The 18,343-nt window shown below is 36.3% G+C and overlaps 3 protein-coding genes across 5 annotated transcripts; all 3 read left to right on the top strand.

Annotated features, from left to right (window-relative positions):
- The first annotated feature begins 2,131 nt into the window (after positions 1-2,131).
- LOC121801950 lies at positions 2,132-5,223 on the top strand. Its single transcript, XM_042201441.1, has 5 exons — positions 2,132-2,501; positions 2,859-2,988; positions 4,173-4,393; positions 4,715-4,888; positions 4,981-5,223. Exons 1-5 carry the CDS (start codon positions 2,298-2,300, stop codon positions 5,065-5,067), a joined length of 816 nt encoding a protein of 271 aa, XP_042057375.1. The 5' UTR covers positions 2,132-2,297; the 3' UTR covers positions 5,068-5,223.
- Positions 5,224-6,313: 1,090 nt separating this feature from the next.
- Positions 6,314-10,002, top strand: LOC121805732. 3 transcript variants are annotated; one of them, XM_042205710.1, is made up of 6 exons: positions 6,314-6,648; positions 7,208-7,337; positions 8,494-8,714; positions 8,995-9,168; positions 9,277-9,370; positions 9,640-10,002. In XM_042205710.1, the coding sequence occupies exons 1-5, from the start codon at positions 6,445-6,447 to the stop codon at positions 9,361-9,363; spliced, it is 816 nt and encodes a 271-aa protein (XP_042061644.1). In that variant the 5' UTR covers positions 6,314-6,444; the 3' UTR covers positions 9,364-9,370; positions 9,640-10,002. The 3 variants fall into 3 exon arrangements, with proteins under 3 accessions (XP_042061644.1, XP_042061642.1, XP_042061641.1); XM_042205708.1 differs by having other exon boundaries at positions 6,315-6,648; positions 9,657-10,002; XM_042205707.1 differs by having other exon boundaries at positions 6,315-6,648; positions 9,654-10,002.
- A 3,716-nt stretch (positions 10,003-13,718) lies between these two features.
- On the top strand, positions 13,719-18,271 carry LOC121805950 (signal recognition particle 54 kDa protein 2-like). The gene is made up of 9 exons (XM_042206003.1): positions 13,719-14,046; positions 14,694-14,793; positions 14,969-15,122; positions 16,138-16,288; positions 16,370-16,518; positions 16,759-16,859; positions 16,945-17,102; positions 17,448-17,562; positions 17,685-18,271. Exons 1-9 carry the CDS (start codon positions 13,816-13,818, stop codon positions 18,011-18,013), a joined length of 1,488 nt encoding a protein of 495 aa, XP_042061937.1. The 5' UTR covers positions 13,719-13,815; the 3' UTR covers positions 18,014-18,271.
- The last annotated feature ends 72 nt before the right edge of the window (positions 18,272-18,343 follow it).

The raw sequence follows: 18,343 nt of genomic DNA, 5'->3' as shown, positions 1-18,343 counted from the left end.
GGAGGAGGAGCACGGCGGCCACGGCGGTCACGCTTGAGCGACTCAATATTCCACATCTCATTATCAACGAAAACTTCATTATTCTCCTCTAAATTCGAATCTAACAAATATGTATCGTCATCTAAATCACGAGCAAGAGATGGGGTAATCACAAGAACCAAGAAACCAATGAGCACCAAAAGAGAAAAAGCACGAGACATCTTCTTTTTATCTTTTATATATAATTGTTTTCGGATGAGAGAAATTGAAGAAGATTTATAAGATTTTATAATGGAGGTAAAATAATGCAATATTTAGGTCTGTTTGTCAATAATATAGGTTGCATATCTACTGTCATGATATTGATTTAAATACGGGATATTTAGCATTAATGCATTTTTCTAGTCACAAGTCTGTTTGATTATTATTATCAAATTTTTGAATGATGATAAGGTCATTGATGTTTTTCATCATAGACCGAACAATGTTTTTGAATTTTTTTTCTTGAATTTTTAATTGGTATATACATAATCAGGGCTATTTTTGGCTATTCTTTTGAAGAAAAGAATCTTTAAGCACCTAATATATATAGTAGTATGTGCTGTTAAGGAAATCAGTAATTTAGGTTTGCTAGATTTTGGATAACTGAATTTGTGTTTTAGGTAACCTTTTACCATATTATGATTTGATTTAGCATGGTATGATACACCCAATTTTACCCTCTGATGCAACTAAAATTTAGTCTAATGCAAGCCAAGTTGATGAAATCTACACCCTAGATCCGGTAATCTAATGGCTTTTATAGGTAGGATGTTATATCTATTAGGGCTCGTTTGATAAGCTAGTAATGTCTAGATATAGATATTTATCTATTCATTTCTAAATGTTTGGTATCATAGTTAAACTACCATACAAGCCCGTGTTTAGCCCTATGGCCCATCTTTGCCCGTAGATTTAGTCTCAAAATGGAGTGATATGTATCTTACAAAATTCATCGGATAGTATTACAGTCTCAATTTTATGTACCCAGAAAAAAAAATCTCCTTGATACCCTTCGCTTCAGTCTTCCAATTCCAATATACAATCTTGACTTCCAACATAGATGCTCTTCAATTATATGACTTTATCATCTTCAAAACTTCATCTGATGAGTACATGTAATCTGCAAAATCTTCTAATATCTCTATTTCTCTCTAATCTTCATGATGAAATTATTTGTGAATTATCAATTTGCTGCCTATTGTGGGTTTCCATTTTACTCTGACATAGACGAAGGTATATACTTTTTTCCGATCGGCGTAGCAAATCCCATTTTCGGTGCAGCCAAGCGCCTCTCTTGTGATTGAATTATTGTTATTTTATGCTCCCAATTCAATATCATCGGTGGGTTTTGTTGGCTATGGTTGATTGAGAATAAATATTTTTCTTAGTTTTTTTAAATCTTTGTTTGTGGTTAAATCTTTCAAAGTGACTTAGTACTCTTCTTCTATGAGAATTGTCTGAGGTTTAACACATTTTGGGCAGGTCTCTCAGAGTCACAATCGAGGTAAAAAAATTATCTGCACTCTCGCAATTATTCATTGTTCTAGTTCTCTATGCAACAACATTAGAGCATTATTTAAAGCAAAAGAAAGAAAAGTTGCAGTGTGGACTATCCATATAACAAGGGAAAACAGAGATGGAATTGGGAAGAAACTTTTTTTCCACGAAGAGTATTTTTATATAACAAGGTAGGGACATTTTAGGAAATAAATAGACTTAATAAAGTCAAATACGTCATTGCATATTTATTTCTAATTTCATAACTTCCCAATCAAACAAAGTGGGCTTATAAGAAAAAGTTTAACTAAAGTATCAAACTGAGTGTTATTAAAATTAAATCTTTATCTAACTTGGCCTTAAATCTTGATCACTAACTAACCTAGGCATATCACAAATCACTTATCAAACAGGCCAGTATAGGAAATGCAGTGCTACCCATATACTTTTATCGTCATATACCAAATAGTATTGTTGTATACGTCTAAGATTTTTTATATAATCCATGCCTAAATTTGGATATCTCCACACGCTAGAATATTTAAAATGATAAAACTGAATTTTGAAAATGAAAAAGAAACGGTAAATTCTCCCACTATAAAAGCCCACCGCGTAGATTAAGTGTTGAGGAAAACAAATATCGAGGGAAGCAAAAGCTTTGAATATCTCCGACGCCCTCTCAAAATCCTAACCCTAATCCCTTTTCAATTCCTATTCATTTTTTGAATTCAAGGAAGCAAATTATCGAATTTATTATTATTTCTTTTTATACGACAAAAATGTCAGCGATGGTGTGTGGAAAGAGGTCTTTCTTCGAGGATATCGACGCCGCAGCGTCGTCGCCGGTCGCTTCTTCGCCGCCGCCTTACAAGAAGTTCCGATGCTCTTCGTCAACGTCTCCGGTTCAGTTCACGTACTCGCCGCCGGTACAAACTAGTTCGGTTGATCAGCTCAAGGCTTTGTTTCCTGGATTAGAAATTCAGGTAAATCCGTGAAGGTTTCAGGATATATTGGCTACAAACTAGCACTTCTGGAATTGTTTGGCCAGAAATCTAGATTCAAAATTCCAATATTTAAGCATTCTTTTACTGATGTTTTATAATAAATCTACTTTTAAATGCATGCGTTCAATTTTCCCTTGGATACATTGGTCTTCAATGAAAGGAATACTTGTAACTTGCAGTATGATTAATTGTATCGTTTTAATCTTTAGCTCTATGCTTTTTGTAGAATTTGATTGGTGATTTTTCATTGTCCTAATGGATAATATTACCTCATTTTCATCTCATTAGACTTGTCTAGATGCGTGGCTTCTTATAATATCATAACTATTTGATCAGCTTTTAGAGAAAGCTATGGAAGAGTCGGTCAATGACTTGGATTTGGCTATAAAGAAACTTCATGAGTTTTGTCGTGGACATGTGAAGGACAAGGTTGACATTGCCGAAGAAAGTTCAACCATGGAAAACGGTATGTTTTTACATTGAATCCACTATTAAGATGATGTAAGCACACATGGATTGATACTTAGGTTTGGGAAGCATGTTTAACTTTCAGTCATTATGATAAACAGATGGCTCAAATTAATTTCTCTCTTTAGAAAGATGTTTGCGTGTTCTTCTGGTTACTGATTTTGTTTTCTTCTCCTGTATCGGTTTATTGACTTGAATATCAGATCCATTTATTTATTCATAGTTTTGTACATGCTATCAATCCTAGCTGAAAATTATGTTCAAACCAATCCCCCTTATAAAGCTCTTCCCTTACACAATGCATGTTCTGCTTTTATAACTTGTAAAAGTGCAATTGCATTACATTTACAGCCAATCTTATAGAAATCTCTATACAGATGCTGGTGCTGCTGGGATGCCTTGGATTCCTATGCCTAGGCAGCACCAAGATCCAGCCTCAAATTGTCTTTCTTTCGAGCTTTCGTCATGAACCTTAGACAATAGTTATGTGATTTATACAGTATGTTTATTCTATTTTTTGACATTTTAATGTAAGTATACAAACTAAGTACGCGAATCAATGGGTAAAACTTGCAGCAAGCTCATAACATTGTGTAAAAACCTCCAAACCTTTGGCAATTTGCCATGTTAGCAGCTCCCGAGGCCCAATGGCATGCAATTGAGTCTCATTCTGTAGCAACATGACTTCCCATACCCTCTTTTAGGAAAGTACCGTTTTGCTTCTGTAATCCAGATAGTCATTTCTAGCTGACCTTAGAGATGTCCGGGCATATTTTTTTCAGAGATTGAAAATATATTTTGTGCTAGTCAAAGTTCTGAACGATCAAGAGATTGCCCATTTATTTGGTGGTTAAAAGGAGGGACATATATATGCAAGTAGCTGCAGCGCCAGTTGAAGGATTAAATGTTCCAGATCCAGGGCCTCAGGATTTGGCGTGCTAAAGCTTGTTAAATATTTCATGCTTGATCTCTAACTCTAACTAATGTTGCTCATAGATAATCTTCATTGGACATCTTTAGGCAATAGTGCCATGTTTCTTGGTGTGTCCTTAAAAAGTTGCTCTTTAAAATTATTTTGACATCTACAGTTTTTTTGTGCTGGAGCATTCTAACTGTATAATGCCTTTTAGAATTAGAATTTGGATAGAAGATGTGATTATAGTGATTGATTTTGACTGGCAGTTGCATCCCAAACTGGTGGGGATTTAGTTCCTTTGCAGCAGCCTCAAACTCAAGACAACCTGCCGGCAGATGGTGCAGAATGGGTGGATTTGTTTGTGAGGGAGATGATGAGTGCTACTAGTATAGATGATGCAAGACTCCGAGTATCCAGAATATTGGAGGGTTTGGAGAAATCTATCAGCTCTCGGGCCAGTGTTGAGGCAGCTCAAAGCTCTCATAAGGTCAGGATCATTCTATGTGACTAAATTATGTACTACTATAAATTGTAGTTGAAGTCTGGTCATGTGATTTGCAAATTTTGGATACATATTAGCATTGATGGTGGATAAAGTTTGCATTGCCTTTGTAGAATTAGATAGGACCCATCAATTATCAGCTAAAAATGATCAGTTCCATACCCTGACATCATTTGGGAAAAGATGATGTTCAATCTGATATGCTTTGATTGTTGATCCGGAAAGATATTACTGCTCTTTTGGTAGTAGCATACATGCAAATTGCAAAATCAAATTCCACAACTCTCTATCTTTGTCTCCTTGTAGGAAAATTTGATGCTGAAGGAACATATCGAGGTTCTTCTCCGGGATAATGCCATCCTCAAGCGTGCTGTAGCCATCCAGTACGAGCGCCAAAAGGAAAATGATGAGAAGAGCCAAGAGGTGCAACATGCAAAGCAATTGTTAGCACAGTATCAGGAGCAGTTGCGAACTCTTGAGGTTAGTTTTCAAAACGTTGGTGGTTTTCGTTTATTTGGTACCGTACATAAATATTTGGGTGAAATTTGTATCTATGTTTGCTACTCGTGCAGGCAAACAACTACGCCTTGACATTGCGTTTGCAGCACTCTCAACTAAGCAACTCGTTTCCTGGGCGTTACAATCCTGATGTATTCTAATAGATAGGTGGGGACTGACTTATTTTAGTTGTGTGCGCCTGCATGAACTGCTGCCTAAGTTTTCTTTAGGCTGTAAGCCAAAATGTTCAATGATAAGATCATGTACAAACCTTGATATATATATCTATCTATATATATATAAAGTTGGGCGTGTAATCTTCTTCATTGGGTCACCCTAACTGAAAAGATTTGAAATCCTTGCAATTAATACTGGTTAATTTAATAATGTCAACAATGATATTGGTTGGAGTTGTTATTGATTGCATAATCATATCAAACTAATAAATTAATAATTACACATTGAATTTTAAGTTAATATGGAAAATAAGAATTTGTTGAAACATTAGGTCTAAACACTAAACTTTAGTATTCTTTGATTATGTGTAATTGAAAAATATTAAGCAATTACAATTTTGCATATCTTACTATAAACACATTATTGAAACATTTCAGTTGTCGAAATTGCAAATTGGTTTATTTCGAAGACTCTTGAGCAATTCACCTTCTATAAAATATGTGTGAATCAAAATTCAAAATACCTAAGCTGAAGGTGCTAAAATACCAACCAACATTAATGTATAAAATGATAATAATATTCCCTAAACAAATGAGCCACAAGTTATCTAAAATAATAAAACGAAAAAAATACTCTTACATTTACCGTCTTCTCAAATTATTAATTGTTGGTTAACGTACAAACTTATACTAACTCTGTCTGCACTCAACCATTTTCCTTTTTTATTTATCCAAATCAAAATCATCACGTTCTTCCTTTTGTATCTTACTCATTGCAAATCTACTTTTTATATGTACATATATTATCAAAGTAAAATTTGTTTCATTATCTAGTTTAATACGAACCTTGAATATCTTATGTTTGACGTATTATAATGTTATCTCAAAGCATTAAATATCTTATATTTGATGTATTACAACGTATCTCAAATTGATATTGTTATCATATACCAATAATTGTTATACAAACAATTTTGGTATTTGTTGTATTTCTTTTTATATGATAAATAATCTATAATAATTGGATATTTCAGGTACACAAAAAATATAAATTAAGCATTGTGGGTCTTGCTCCACGAGATAAACAATAAATTAGAATTAATAAAATAAAGTAAAATTAGTAAATTAGAATTTGGCGTTGAAATAACATTCCTTTACAATTTACACGTACCAGAGATCTTTAAAAGATGGCGTAAAATTTAAGTTTTGAAAGGGGAAAAAAAACGTTAATTTATTCACCCACTATAAAACACCACCGTCATCAAAATCATAACCCTAATTCCCAATTCAATTCCCATCCAATTTGAATTCCAGGAAGATACGAATACTCGAATTCAAATTATTTCTTTTTATTCCATAAAAATGTCAGCGATCGTGTGTGGAAAGAGGTCCTACTTCGAGGACATCGACGCCGGGGCGTCTTCACCGGCCGCTGCATCGCTGCCAGCTTACAAGAAGCTCCGATGTTCTTCTTCCACGTCGCCGGTTCGGTTCACGTACTCTCCGCCGGTACACACTAGTTCGGTTGATCAGCTCAAGGATTTGTTTCCTGAACTGGAAATCCAGGTGAATGTTTAACAATTATGGTGGGTGTAGTATATATTGACTGCTAGGCTTCCACACTTCTGGGATTTTAGGTGTTAATGGAAGAAATGAATTTATTTGCACCATGTTTGGTTCATTCTGCTAGATATATTTATGCACGGAATTGTTCTTCTGGAATTGTTTATTTAGAAATCCGGGTTCGAAATTCCAATCATTAAGCATTCTTTTGTGATGTGTGATATTGATAGTTGGTACCCCCTCAATCCACAATCAATAATCTTGTTTTTCCATCTCATTCTATAATAACAATATTTTTCCTTATGATTTAATACCTGAGTTCAAATTTAATGCCTTGGATACCTAATATATATTGTTCGTCAATGAATAGAATACTTGAAACTTGCAATTAATTGATACTTGATAGCCTATTAATCTCGGGTTCTATGCCATTTTGTAGAACTTGATTGGTGATTTTTCATTACCCTAATGGATAGTAGTATTTGGTATGGTTATCACATATTCATCTCATTAGACTTGTCTAGATGTGTGGCTTCTTATAATTTCATGACTACTTTATCAGCTTTTAGAGAAAGCTCTGGAAGAGTCTGTCAATGACTTGGATTTGGCTATAAAGAAACTTCATGAGTTTTGTCGTGGACATGTGAATGAGAAGATTGACACAACTGAAGAAAATGCAACCATGGAAAAAGGTATGTATTTACATTGAATCTACTATTGATGGTGTAAGATCACATGGATTGATACTATTACTTAGGTTTAGATTCATGCTTGGATTTCAGTCAATGTGGCAATCCAGTCCAGTGCCACAAATTAATTTCTCTTTTTACAAAACAGATGTTTGTATTTTCTTACAGTTATTGCTTGCATTTTTTTATGTATAAAAACTTGAATCAGATGCATCTATCTATTCATACATGCTATCGTTCCTAGTTGAAAATTGTATTTAATTAATCAATAACCCTAATAAAGCTCTTGCACAATGAATGTTCCGCTTTTATAACTTTGGGTTACATAAATGGCACACAGAAGAATTATAACTTGTAAAAGTGCAATTGCATTACAATATACTGCAAAGCTTATAGAAATCGTTATACAGATGGTGGTGCCGCTGAGGTGCCTTGGCTTCTATGCCTAGACAGCACCAAGAGCCTGCCTCAAATTGTCTTCCTTTCAAGCTTTCATCGTAAACCTTTGACAATAGTTATGTGATTCAATGAGTTTATACAATGTGTATATTCTATTTTTTACATTTTAATCTAAATAAACAAACTAAATAAGCAAATCAATGGGTAAAATAATAATAGCATCATGTAAAAACACACAACTTTTGGTAATTGAGTCAAATTCTGTAGCAAAATGACTTCCCATACTCTCTTTTAGGAAAATACTGTTCTGCTTCTGCAATCCAGATGTCATGTCTAGCTGCCTTAGTGATGTCCGAGCATAGTTTGCTGAGAGATTATAAATACATTTTAATCCAGTCAAAGTGCTGAACAATCCGGAGATTGGACATTTTGGTGGTTAAAGTGAGGGACATATTTTTGCAAGTAGCTGCAGCGCCAGTTGAAGGATTGAATGTTCCAGATTAGAGCCTCAGGACTTGGCGTGTTAAAACTTGTTAGATTTTTCATCTCATGATCTCTAACTCTAACAGATTTTGTTCATAGTGAATCTTCTGTGGAGGACATTCTTTGGCATAATGCCATGTTTCTAGGCGTATACTTAAAAAGTAGCTTTCTGAAATTATTTGATATTTCCGGTTATTGTGCTGGAGCATTCTAACTGTATAATGCTTTTTAGCATTTGTACAGAAGGTGTGATTATAATGATGGATTTTGACTGCAGTTGCATCACAAACCAGTGGGGATTCAGTTCCTTTGCAGGAGCCTCAAACTCAAAACAATCTGCCGGCAGATGGTGCAGAATGGGTGGATTTATTTGTGAGGGAGATGATGAGTGCTACTAGTATAGATGATGCAAGATTCCGAGCAGCCCGCATACTGGAAAGTTTGGAGAAATCTATCAGCTCTCGGGCCTGTGTTGAGGCAGCTCAAAACTCTCATAAGGTCAGGATCATACTATGTAATCAGTTCCGTACCCTGACATACATATTAGCATTCATGGAAGATTAAGTTTGCATTGCCTTTGTAGAATTAGAAAGGACTCATCAATTATCAGCTAAATATGATCACTTCCATACCCTGACATCCTGTGGGAAAAAGATAATTTTGAATCTGATATGCTTTGATTGTTGATCTGGGAAGATATAAATGCTCTTTTGGTAGTAACATTACATGCAAATTGAAAAATCGAGTTCCATCACTATCTAACTTTGTGTCCTTGTAGGAAAATTTGATGCTGAAGGAACATATCGAGGTTCTTCTCCGGGATAATACCATCCTCAAACGTGCTGTAGCCATCCAGTACGAGCGCCAAAAGGAAAATGATGAGAAGAGCCAAGAGGTGCAACATGTAAAGCAATTGTTAGCACAGTATCAGGAGCAGATTCGAACTCTTGAGGTTAGTTTAGCACATGGTGGTTTTGGTTTATTAGGTATAGTGTATATAAATATTTGGATTAAAATTGTTACCCGTGTAAACTTGAACTTGTTGTTGCTACTCGTACAGGCAAAGAACTACGCCTTGACACTGAGTTTGCAGCACTCTCAGCTAAACAACTCATTTCCTGGGCATTACAATCCTGATGTATTCTAATAAATAGGTGAGTAATTGACTTATTTGTGTGTGTGGGCGCACGAACTACTGCCTAGGTTTTCTATAGGGTATAAGCCCAAATTACTAAGATCATGTATAAAACCTTGATATGGAGTATATAAAATGCCATATATAAAGTTGGGGCTATTCATTTGCTGATTATCTCAATGTTGGTTAAGCGAATATTGTTGAGTGAATGGTATGTTAGATAAGTTAAATAGATAAATTTGATATACTATTAGTTTGTATTTCCCTTATTATTTACTAAAGTAACAGGTGTTTACTCTCAGCAGCCGCACTTGGTGGAACAAGGAGTTGGATTCGTTGACGTTGTGGTTTCTGTTGAGAATTTTTTGTTGAGGATTTGATATAGTGCATTGTGATTTTTTTACGGTTGTGTTTTGGTTTGTGCGTATTTCATGGCTACAAGTGTTTTTAATTTGAGCAATTTTTTCAATTTTCCCAGTGATTGAATCATAGTATAACTAGGAAGTTACTGATGTAAATTATATTGTTGATCGTTATTTTTTTTGAAGCGTAATTGTCCGAGAATGATGGGCACTTCGCATGGATGACCAAATGTAATTGAATATATTTTCAAAGTTAGTGTAATTGGCATTGAAATGTAGTAGTATGTCATACGATTACGGTCATGTGATTGTTTATGGGAACCTAGTTTTTTGTCTAGGTCATATGGTTTTAATTAGAATGATTAGTTGAACTACCCATAGTTAGCAATTTGTTAAATTATGATTGATAATTGTAGTGCACCACTATAAGTCTATAATAATAGTAGCTTTTATTTTTATAATAAGATTTATAAAATAGTCAATTTAACGGTGGGACGAAAGGACATGTAGCACAAAGTATTCTAAAATTCAAAGCCATTTCCAATGTGAAAATCTTTTGCAATGCATTTGTTCTCATTCTCCATCATATGATTATCTGCATTCAGTTTATGTTTCTAATTCTACCTGATAACTAGAAAATGATTGGGTTACATTACAATCGAGGGATGTGTTTTTTATTAATAAAAAATATTTGAGTATTGTTTTTTTAATTTTGTGAGCGAATATAGAATTGATAATGAGAGAGCAATTAGGGCCGAGTCTATCTAGTCGGCAACTCTCCGAGGTACATACCTTTCTAGTATCGTATGTTGATACGCTCTCCGTCTTATATTAAGTGATTGATTTTTTACCGTTGTTTTGAAAATATTATACGCCCTCCGTTTTATAAAAATATGAGCAATGGATATGGCACGAGAATTAAGACAAAATCGGTAAAACGGGAGAGAGATGAGAAAATGGTATGGTAAAGTAAGAGAGATGAGGAGAATAGTAGTTAAAGTAATGTCAGTGGATAGTGAGACCTATATTATTAAATTAATATAAGTTTCCAAAAATATAATGCATGTATTTTTGTGGGAAGGATGAAAATAGAAAGTGCATATATTTTTATGGGACGGATAGAGTAATAAATAGTAGTTAAAGTGGAGAGAAGGTAAAGTAATACGCCAAGAAGCAGTATCATTTTCCTCAACTACATACCGAAACGTAGTCAATCACTTAAGATGGGAAGAAGGGAGTATGAGTCGATTCTGGTTGTTGGAATGAAAGTTTTTCTAAAAACTTGCTCAATCGTAATAAGCCGAAAGATACCTACTGGATTAGAGCATCTGCAACGGTGGACGGACGGCGTCCGTCCGTCAGTGCCGCTGGCAAGGACGAGCTTCGCCGCCGCTGGCACGGCGCTGCTCGATGCATCGAGCACGTCCGTGCCAACGAGCAGCTGACGTGACGCGCAGCGATTGGGGAGCGGCATAGCCATTGCCTTTGAATTTTTTTTAATTAAAAATCATTTTTAATTAAAAAGCCGATTAAAAATAAGAAAAAAATATTTTTCCACTTCCCAAAAAAAATATATCCATTTTTTACTATTTTTACCACTTTTAATTTTTTTTTATTTTTTTCTCCCAAAAATACACATTTTCATCTATAAATACCCTCATTTTCATACCCAAAAATTCACACCACACTACACAATTCTCATCTTCATTCTCACATATCCATTCTCAATCTTTCTTCCACTCCAACAACATAACAATGTCTGGCCAAGGCAATAACCCCCGGGCTCCCACGGTTGGAACCCCGAATGGTTCTCTTCACAACCATTTCCTAGTCCGAAAACGGAATATTCGGCCCTTCTTCAAACCCAAAGTTCGGGCGTTCCAGGTGGCTACCTGCCATACCCAATCGACGACCAAGATGCCCCCTAAGGGCAATATGGGTGGACACCCGAGCCTAGGCCGACCGCCCCCTCCCAAACTCCAACTCCTCCTACTCGACATCATCACTGCCGCGATGAGCACCTACCAATCCATGAACTACAAGCCATTCAAGTTCCTCAATGTTTGGCATGAGACGCAGACGCACCCGAAATATAGGGGAGACATAACATCCTCCTCTAGCGGCCCCTCCAAACGGTCAAGGTTGGTATCCCTATCCGACGCCGGCTCCGAAGAAGTGGCTAGCCAACTCGCCGGAGCTAACTTGGGTAGCCCCGACGCCGGCCCGAGCGGTTCCCAACGCCGACCGCAAGGAAGGAAGAAGGCGGCGGCCAACGGCCGTCGCGCCGCGGCTGCAACCGCTAATGCTCCCGAACCCGCTCCCGTTCCATATGCGCCACCTCCACCCCCCACCAACTCGTTGTAGACCCTCTTGGCCCAACTCAATATGGCCGATAGGTCAACTATGACCCCTCGCAATTTCGATCGCATGAGGCCATGATATTGGGCATCCAAAGACAATTGGGGGTAGTGCCGCCGGATGAGTAGTCTTCCACGAGGTATTTTTAGCTTTTAATTATGTAATTTTTAATTATTAGGAGTTTAATTATGTAATTTTTAATTTTTAGGATTTTAATTATGTACTTTTTAATTTTTAGGAATTTAATTATGTCGTTTTTATTTTATTTGTCATTTGTAATATTATTTAGGTTTTTAATGAATTTTAATATTATGGAAATGTTTTTGTTTAATTGAATTTTAAATTGAATTGTGCTCGTCCTTGCGGAAGAGCACAGCTGTAGGTGTTTTGCTCTTGCCAGAGAGCAGACAGAAAAAGTGGGGCCGGACCCACAACCGTGCTCGCTGGCAAGAGCATGGTTGTGGGTGCTCTTAATAATTGAATTTAAACATTTCTTTATTAATTTTATCATTTTATTCAAAACATTCAATTTCACAATAATATTTTTAACCTTTATTAGTGTTCTCTCTATTCCTTGTTAATAGAGACATTTCTTTTCGGCACGGAGTTTAAGAATAATGTGTTAAATGGATGATGAAAAAAGTAAGAGAGAGTAAAGTAAGAGAGATGAAGAGAGAGTAAAATAAAGATTAGAATTACTTTTTGCCAAAAATAGAAATGAATCAATTAACTTGGAACTTCTCAAAATAGAAAAATGACTCTATTAACATGGAACGAAGGGAGTATCATTCTAAACTTTTAAACTCGTCGATTATAGTAAAATTTTCACTTAGTTTTTGAGATAATTAGTATTTCTAAAATATCATACTAATTTACTAAAAAAATATTTAGAAAAGTAATACGGAGTATAACGTCTTCCAAAGCCGTTGACTGAAATTTAAAATTGATAGGAGTACTATAAATTGAAAAAAAATCGCAATGAAACGATATATTAAAAACTACAGTGGATTCGAGCTCGCGCATTAGAGCATCCACATCGGCGAGCACAAACTCGTCCGTCCGTCCGTATCAGAGGCGCGGATGAGCTGTCCGCCGCTGCGCTCTTGCCGCTGGCCCGGCGCTGCTCGATAAATCGAGCACGTCTGTGCCAGTGAACAGGCGACGTGACAGCTTCCTATTAGCCAACCCATAGCCGTTGGCAATTTAAACTTTTTTTAAAATCGGATTTTAATTAAAAAATCCGATTAAAAATTAAAAAAAAATTCCCACTTCCCAAAAAATTATGTCACGACGATCACCCCCGGGCTCCAACGGTTAGAATCCCGATTGGTTCGGTTCACAACCGTTTTAATTATGCAATTTTTATTTTTTAGGAATTTAATTATGTTATTTTTAAATTTTTTTAATTTGTAATATTATTCCGGATATTTTTAATGTATTTTAATTTTGTGGAAATGTTTTTATTTAAATTGAATAGGAATGGTGGGACCCTTGTGCTCGTTCTTGCGGAAGAGCACTAATGTGAGTGTTGTGCTTTTGCCTAAGAGCAGACAGAAAAAGTGGGGCCGGTCCCACATCCGGGCTCGTTGGCAAGAGCACGGATGATGCTCTTAAAGCCAATAATTATTCCAAATTCCGAAATCCCAATCTATTCAGTCTAACGTTTGTAGATATCGCCGTCTTCCACATCACCCTGATTCCCTCTTCTTCCTAAACCTAATTGGATCATCGACGATCAGCGAAGATGGTGCTCGCTCAGTTAGGAGGAAGCATCTCGCGTGCTCTTCAACAGATGAGCAATGCCACCATTATTGACGAGAAAGTTCTCAACGATTGTCTCAACGAGATCACGCGTGCGCTTCTCCAATCCGATGTCCAGTTCAAGCTCGTTCGCGATATGCAGACCAATATCAAGAAGATCGTCAACCTCGATGATCTAGCCGCTGGCCACAATAAACGTAAAATCATCCAGCAGGTGAAGGCTTTATTCTATTTTTTTTGGTTCAATTCAGCTCAATTTATGTCGCCGGATTCTGTTCTAATTTAAGATTTTGAGAGCGTAGAAGAAATTTTACTCGAAGAGGTTAATTAAGGAAGAAATTAGATGAGGAAAAATATGTTTGAAGTCAATTATCTGACTGTGTGAACTCCAGAGTTCAACTATCTTATCATCCATTTTGAAATTTTCATGATGCCTAAATGGTATAGAAGATTTGCCTTTTAATGCCAGGGTATCAATATCTTATTCCAAATGCAATATGAAAAGTTTCTCTTAAGTTCAGGTTGCATATGTTGCTAGTACTTGGTCCATTGCGTCACTATATGTTGCTAGTACTTGGTCCATTGCGTCACTAGTTTAACTTTTCTAAAACTGTTTTGCATATAACCTCACCGTTGAGACTTGCTAGAATATGCAATTACCCCTGTATCTTTGTTTGTGTTAGTGTGGTTGAGCAGTGCATGCCTGTATCTTTGTTTAGCTTTGTTCTGTTACTGTGCGGTTCTATCCCTATTTCCTGGCTCGTTGTGGAAGGATGCAAAGTATGCAGCAGTCTTGGTTTCTCTGTTTTAACGCCTCTGCTATTCTTACTTTTTTTCTTTCTTTTGGCTTGCTTACTACAGGCTGTTTTTAATGAGCTATGCACGATACTGGATCCAGGGAAGCCTGCTTTCACTCCAAAGAAAGGGAAAACTAGTGTTGTAATGTTTGTTGGTCTACAAGGTATTGCTGCTACCATGACATTAGAGCATGTTTAGCCCATTATAGTCGTTCGTGTGGATTGTATGTTGCTCTGTTTAGAGTTGGAGTTCTCATAATCTTAATGCCATTAATATTTTCTGTTACCACCTGTGATATGTGTATGCATTATTATTTGCTGGCTTGAATCATATTCCAGGATCTGGGAAAACAACCACCTGTACAAAGTACGCATACTACCACCAGAAGAAAGGCTACAAACCAGCACTTGTTTGTGCAGATACATTTAGAGCTGGTGCTTTTGACCAGTTAAAGCAGAATGCCACAAAAGCTAAAATTCCTTTTTATGGAAGGTATGTTTTATAGTATCAATTTTAGCTTCGGAAATCCTGTTAAAATTACCCCTCGTTTTGTTGTGCTGAAGAACCAAAAATTTCTTTTGTTGGCTCAAGTACCGGAGCATATGGACTGTTTCATTCCATGATTAATGAGGTCATCTAAATGTAGTTTCATCATATGAATTAAACTGAACTTCCACTATACAGTACCCTTATTCTGTTTTAGAAGGCGAGGAGTTGGGGGTGGTTGTAGGGGCTGTATATAGGGAAGTAGGATAATGCATGATCAAGTGACAATCTTCACCCCCTCTTTAGCAAATATGCCGAAGTTGTTATTGGTATTAGAAAGTTGAGTTAGCTTCTCAGTAATATTCTGGAATTCTTCTTATGAAGATTTTGAACACTCGTGAAGATAAACAAAAAACTAATCCTCGCACTTCACTATAGTTTTTCATAATCTATCATATCTTTCAAACTTCAGAGTACAGATATAGGTTCCTAAAGAAAAACTTGGGCCTGACTTGGTAGAATATTACTCCCTCCGTCCCCAAAGAGTATGAACTTTGGGTTCGGCACGAGTTTTAATAAATAGGGGAAAAGTAAGAGAGAGAGAGAGAGAGAGAGAAAGGGTAGTGGAAATAATGTTAGTGGAGAGTGGGGTCAACATTATTATAATGGTATAAGTGTTAATGGTGATGGTATAAGTTGTAAATAAAATGATGTGTAGGGGTAGTATGTTGTTTGAATTTTTCAAAATTAGAAAGTTCATACTCTTTGGGGATGGATGAAAAAGGAAATAGTTCATAGAGGGAGTATATACTACAAACTAGCATGTTACTTTATCTGGACCTCCTATTTGTATTGTGTATTGTTTCTGTGTGTAATTAAGAAAGATATGCAATATTTTTACTTTTTGAATTCTATACTTGGGTATTGTTTGTTTCTATTAGATGTTCAATTCTTCTGCAGATAGGTATCTGCAATCTTGTTTCCAATTTGAATTTGGTATATATAATGTGTTCTGTAACAGCTATACGGAATCCGATCCCGTAAGAATTGCAGTAGAAGGAGTTGAGAGATTTAAGAAGGAAAATTGTGATCTCATAATTGTTGATACCAGTGGACGTCACAAGCAGGAAGCAGCACTTTTTGAAGAGATGCGTCAAGTTTCTGAAGCTACTGTATGCCTCTATTGTATTTTCTGATGTTTTTAATTGGATCAAGAAACTGAGAGTGATGAGCTCCTCTTTTTGATGCTCCAGAAACCAGATCTTGTTTTATTCGTCATGGATAGCAGTATCGGTCAAGCTGCATTTGACCAGGCTCAAGCATTCAAGCAAAGTGTTCCTGTTGGTGCCGTGATTGTCACAAAGATGGATGGTCATGCTAAGGGAGGGGGTGCTCTCAGCGCGTAAGTTTAGAAAAGTAACGCATTGTACTTTCCAATTCAAGTAATACATGGTAATTGTGAAATCAATATCTTGTCACATGCTGGTCCAACATATGTTGTGAAAGGGTTAGAGAATTTTCGCATGGAGTCTGTTGGCTCTGCTTGTAGCATAAGTATAACTTAGGATAAAAAAAGCATAACCTAGGATATCATGATATTGAATCTAATGGAAAGTGTCGTGATCCTTTACTACATTTACAGAGTTGCAGCAACTAAAAGTCCAGTCATATTTATTGGGACGGGTGAACACATGGATGAGTTCGAGATATTTGATGTCAAACCTTTTGTCAGCCGTCTTTTAGGTTAGTATTCCTAATTATGGTTGCAATTATTTTGTTTCTAGTCTTGTTCAGGCAAGCCATATATTAATGTAATTGAATTCCACAGGTATGGGTGATTGGTCTGGTTTTATGGACAAAATTCAAGAAGTCGTTCCGATGGATCAACAGCCTGAGCTTCTCCAAAAGCTCTCTGAAGGCAATTTTACTTTGAGGATCATGTATGAGCAATTTCAGAATATACTTAAAATGGGCCCTATTGGTCAGGTCTGGTAGTTGACTACCTATCTCAATTGATTTATTTATGCTTGCTCTATTTTTATAGCTGTCAATGTTGTAACATCACTACTGCTTCCTTTACTTGGGTTCGTGTTTTGCTTCACCTTTTTGTAGAAGTCTGACCACCATAGTCTTTATTTTGCTGTTCTTGATCAAGACAAATGGCTTAATGATAGTATGATATATATTGATCTGGGTTTTTGTAGTTATAGTTATTATGTTCACAATGCTTCCCAGGGATTTCCTGAAAGTAATTGCTTGAACTAAGATTGTCTATGAATGAAACTTTTGCAGTAGTTGCGTACTTAACCGGCACACATTTTTTGTTTGAAGGTATTCTCTATGCTTCCAGGATTTAGTCAAGAACTGATGCCTAAGGGCCGTGAAAAGGAAAGCCAGACAAAGATTAAGAGATATATGACAATGATGGACTCGATGACTAATGAAGGCAAGTATCTATTAGATGTCTTTAGGTGTTTACTATAGTCCAGAATTTCTTAATTTTATAAAATAATCTCATACATGAATCACAACTTATTATGGATAAACTTACCAAAAAGTTATTAACAGAGTTGGATAGCACCAACCCAAAAATCATGAATGAATCCCGTATCATAAGGATAGCTAGAGGGTGTGGTCGTCCTATAAGGGATGTGATGGAAATGTTGGAAGAGTACAAGCGGCTAGCCAAGATCTGGAGCAAGATGAAGGGTCTTAAGATCCCAAAGAAAGGAGACATGAGTGCACTTTCGCGAAACATGAACGCGCAACACATGAGCAAAGTCCTTCCGCCCCAGATGCTGAAGCAGATTGGTGGTATGGGTGGCTTACAAAGCTTGATGAAGCAGATGGGTTCTTCCAAGGATATGATGGGTATGTTTGGCGGTGCGGATAAGTAGACTACTGTGTTCAAGCAAAGCTTGTTTCAGCCCTCAAGCTCCAAATTACAGATTGCGATGCTCGGCGAAGATTCCATTTATTTATTGACAGATCACGTATGCAATTGTAATTCTCAATATAGCTACCACTCGTTCTAATATCTAATGCCTGTCTTTTTTGTTTTCTTGTGTTTGTTCGAATTAGATGTTTTTGTTACTGTCATATACTCTTACATTGTAACTTTATTGCGTATGAGACTAGTGATTTTGGCGATAGCATTATTTTCTCCCACAATGTTTTAGTTTCATGCTAAACTGTGTATATTATTAGATCCTAGTCTGGTCTTAAGG

The sequence above is a fragment of the Salvia splendens genome, chromosome 5, assembly GCF_004379255.2.
Source record: "Salvia splendens isolate huo1 chromosome 5, SspV2, whole genome shotgun sequence".
Taxonomy (NCBI): Eukaryota; Viridiplantae; Streptophyta; class Magnoliopsida; order Lamiales; family Lamiaceae; genus Salvia; species Salvia splendens.
Note: the sequence above shows the minus strand (reverse complement) of the source record. Positions and strands in the feature narration are given on the sequence as shown.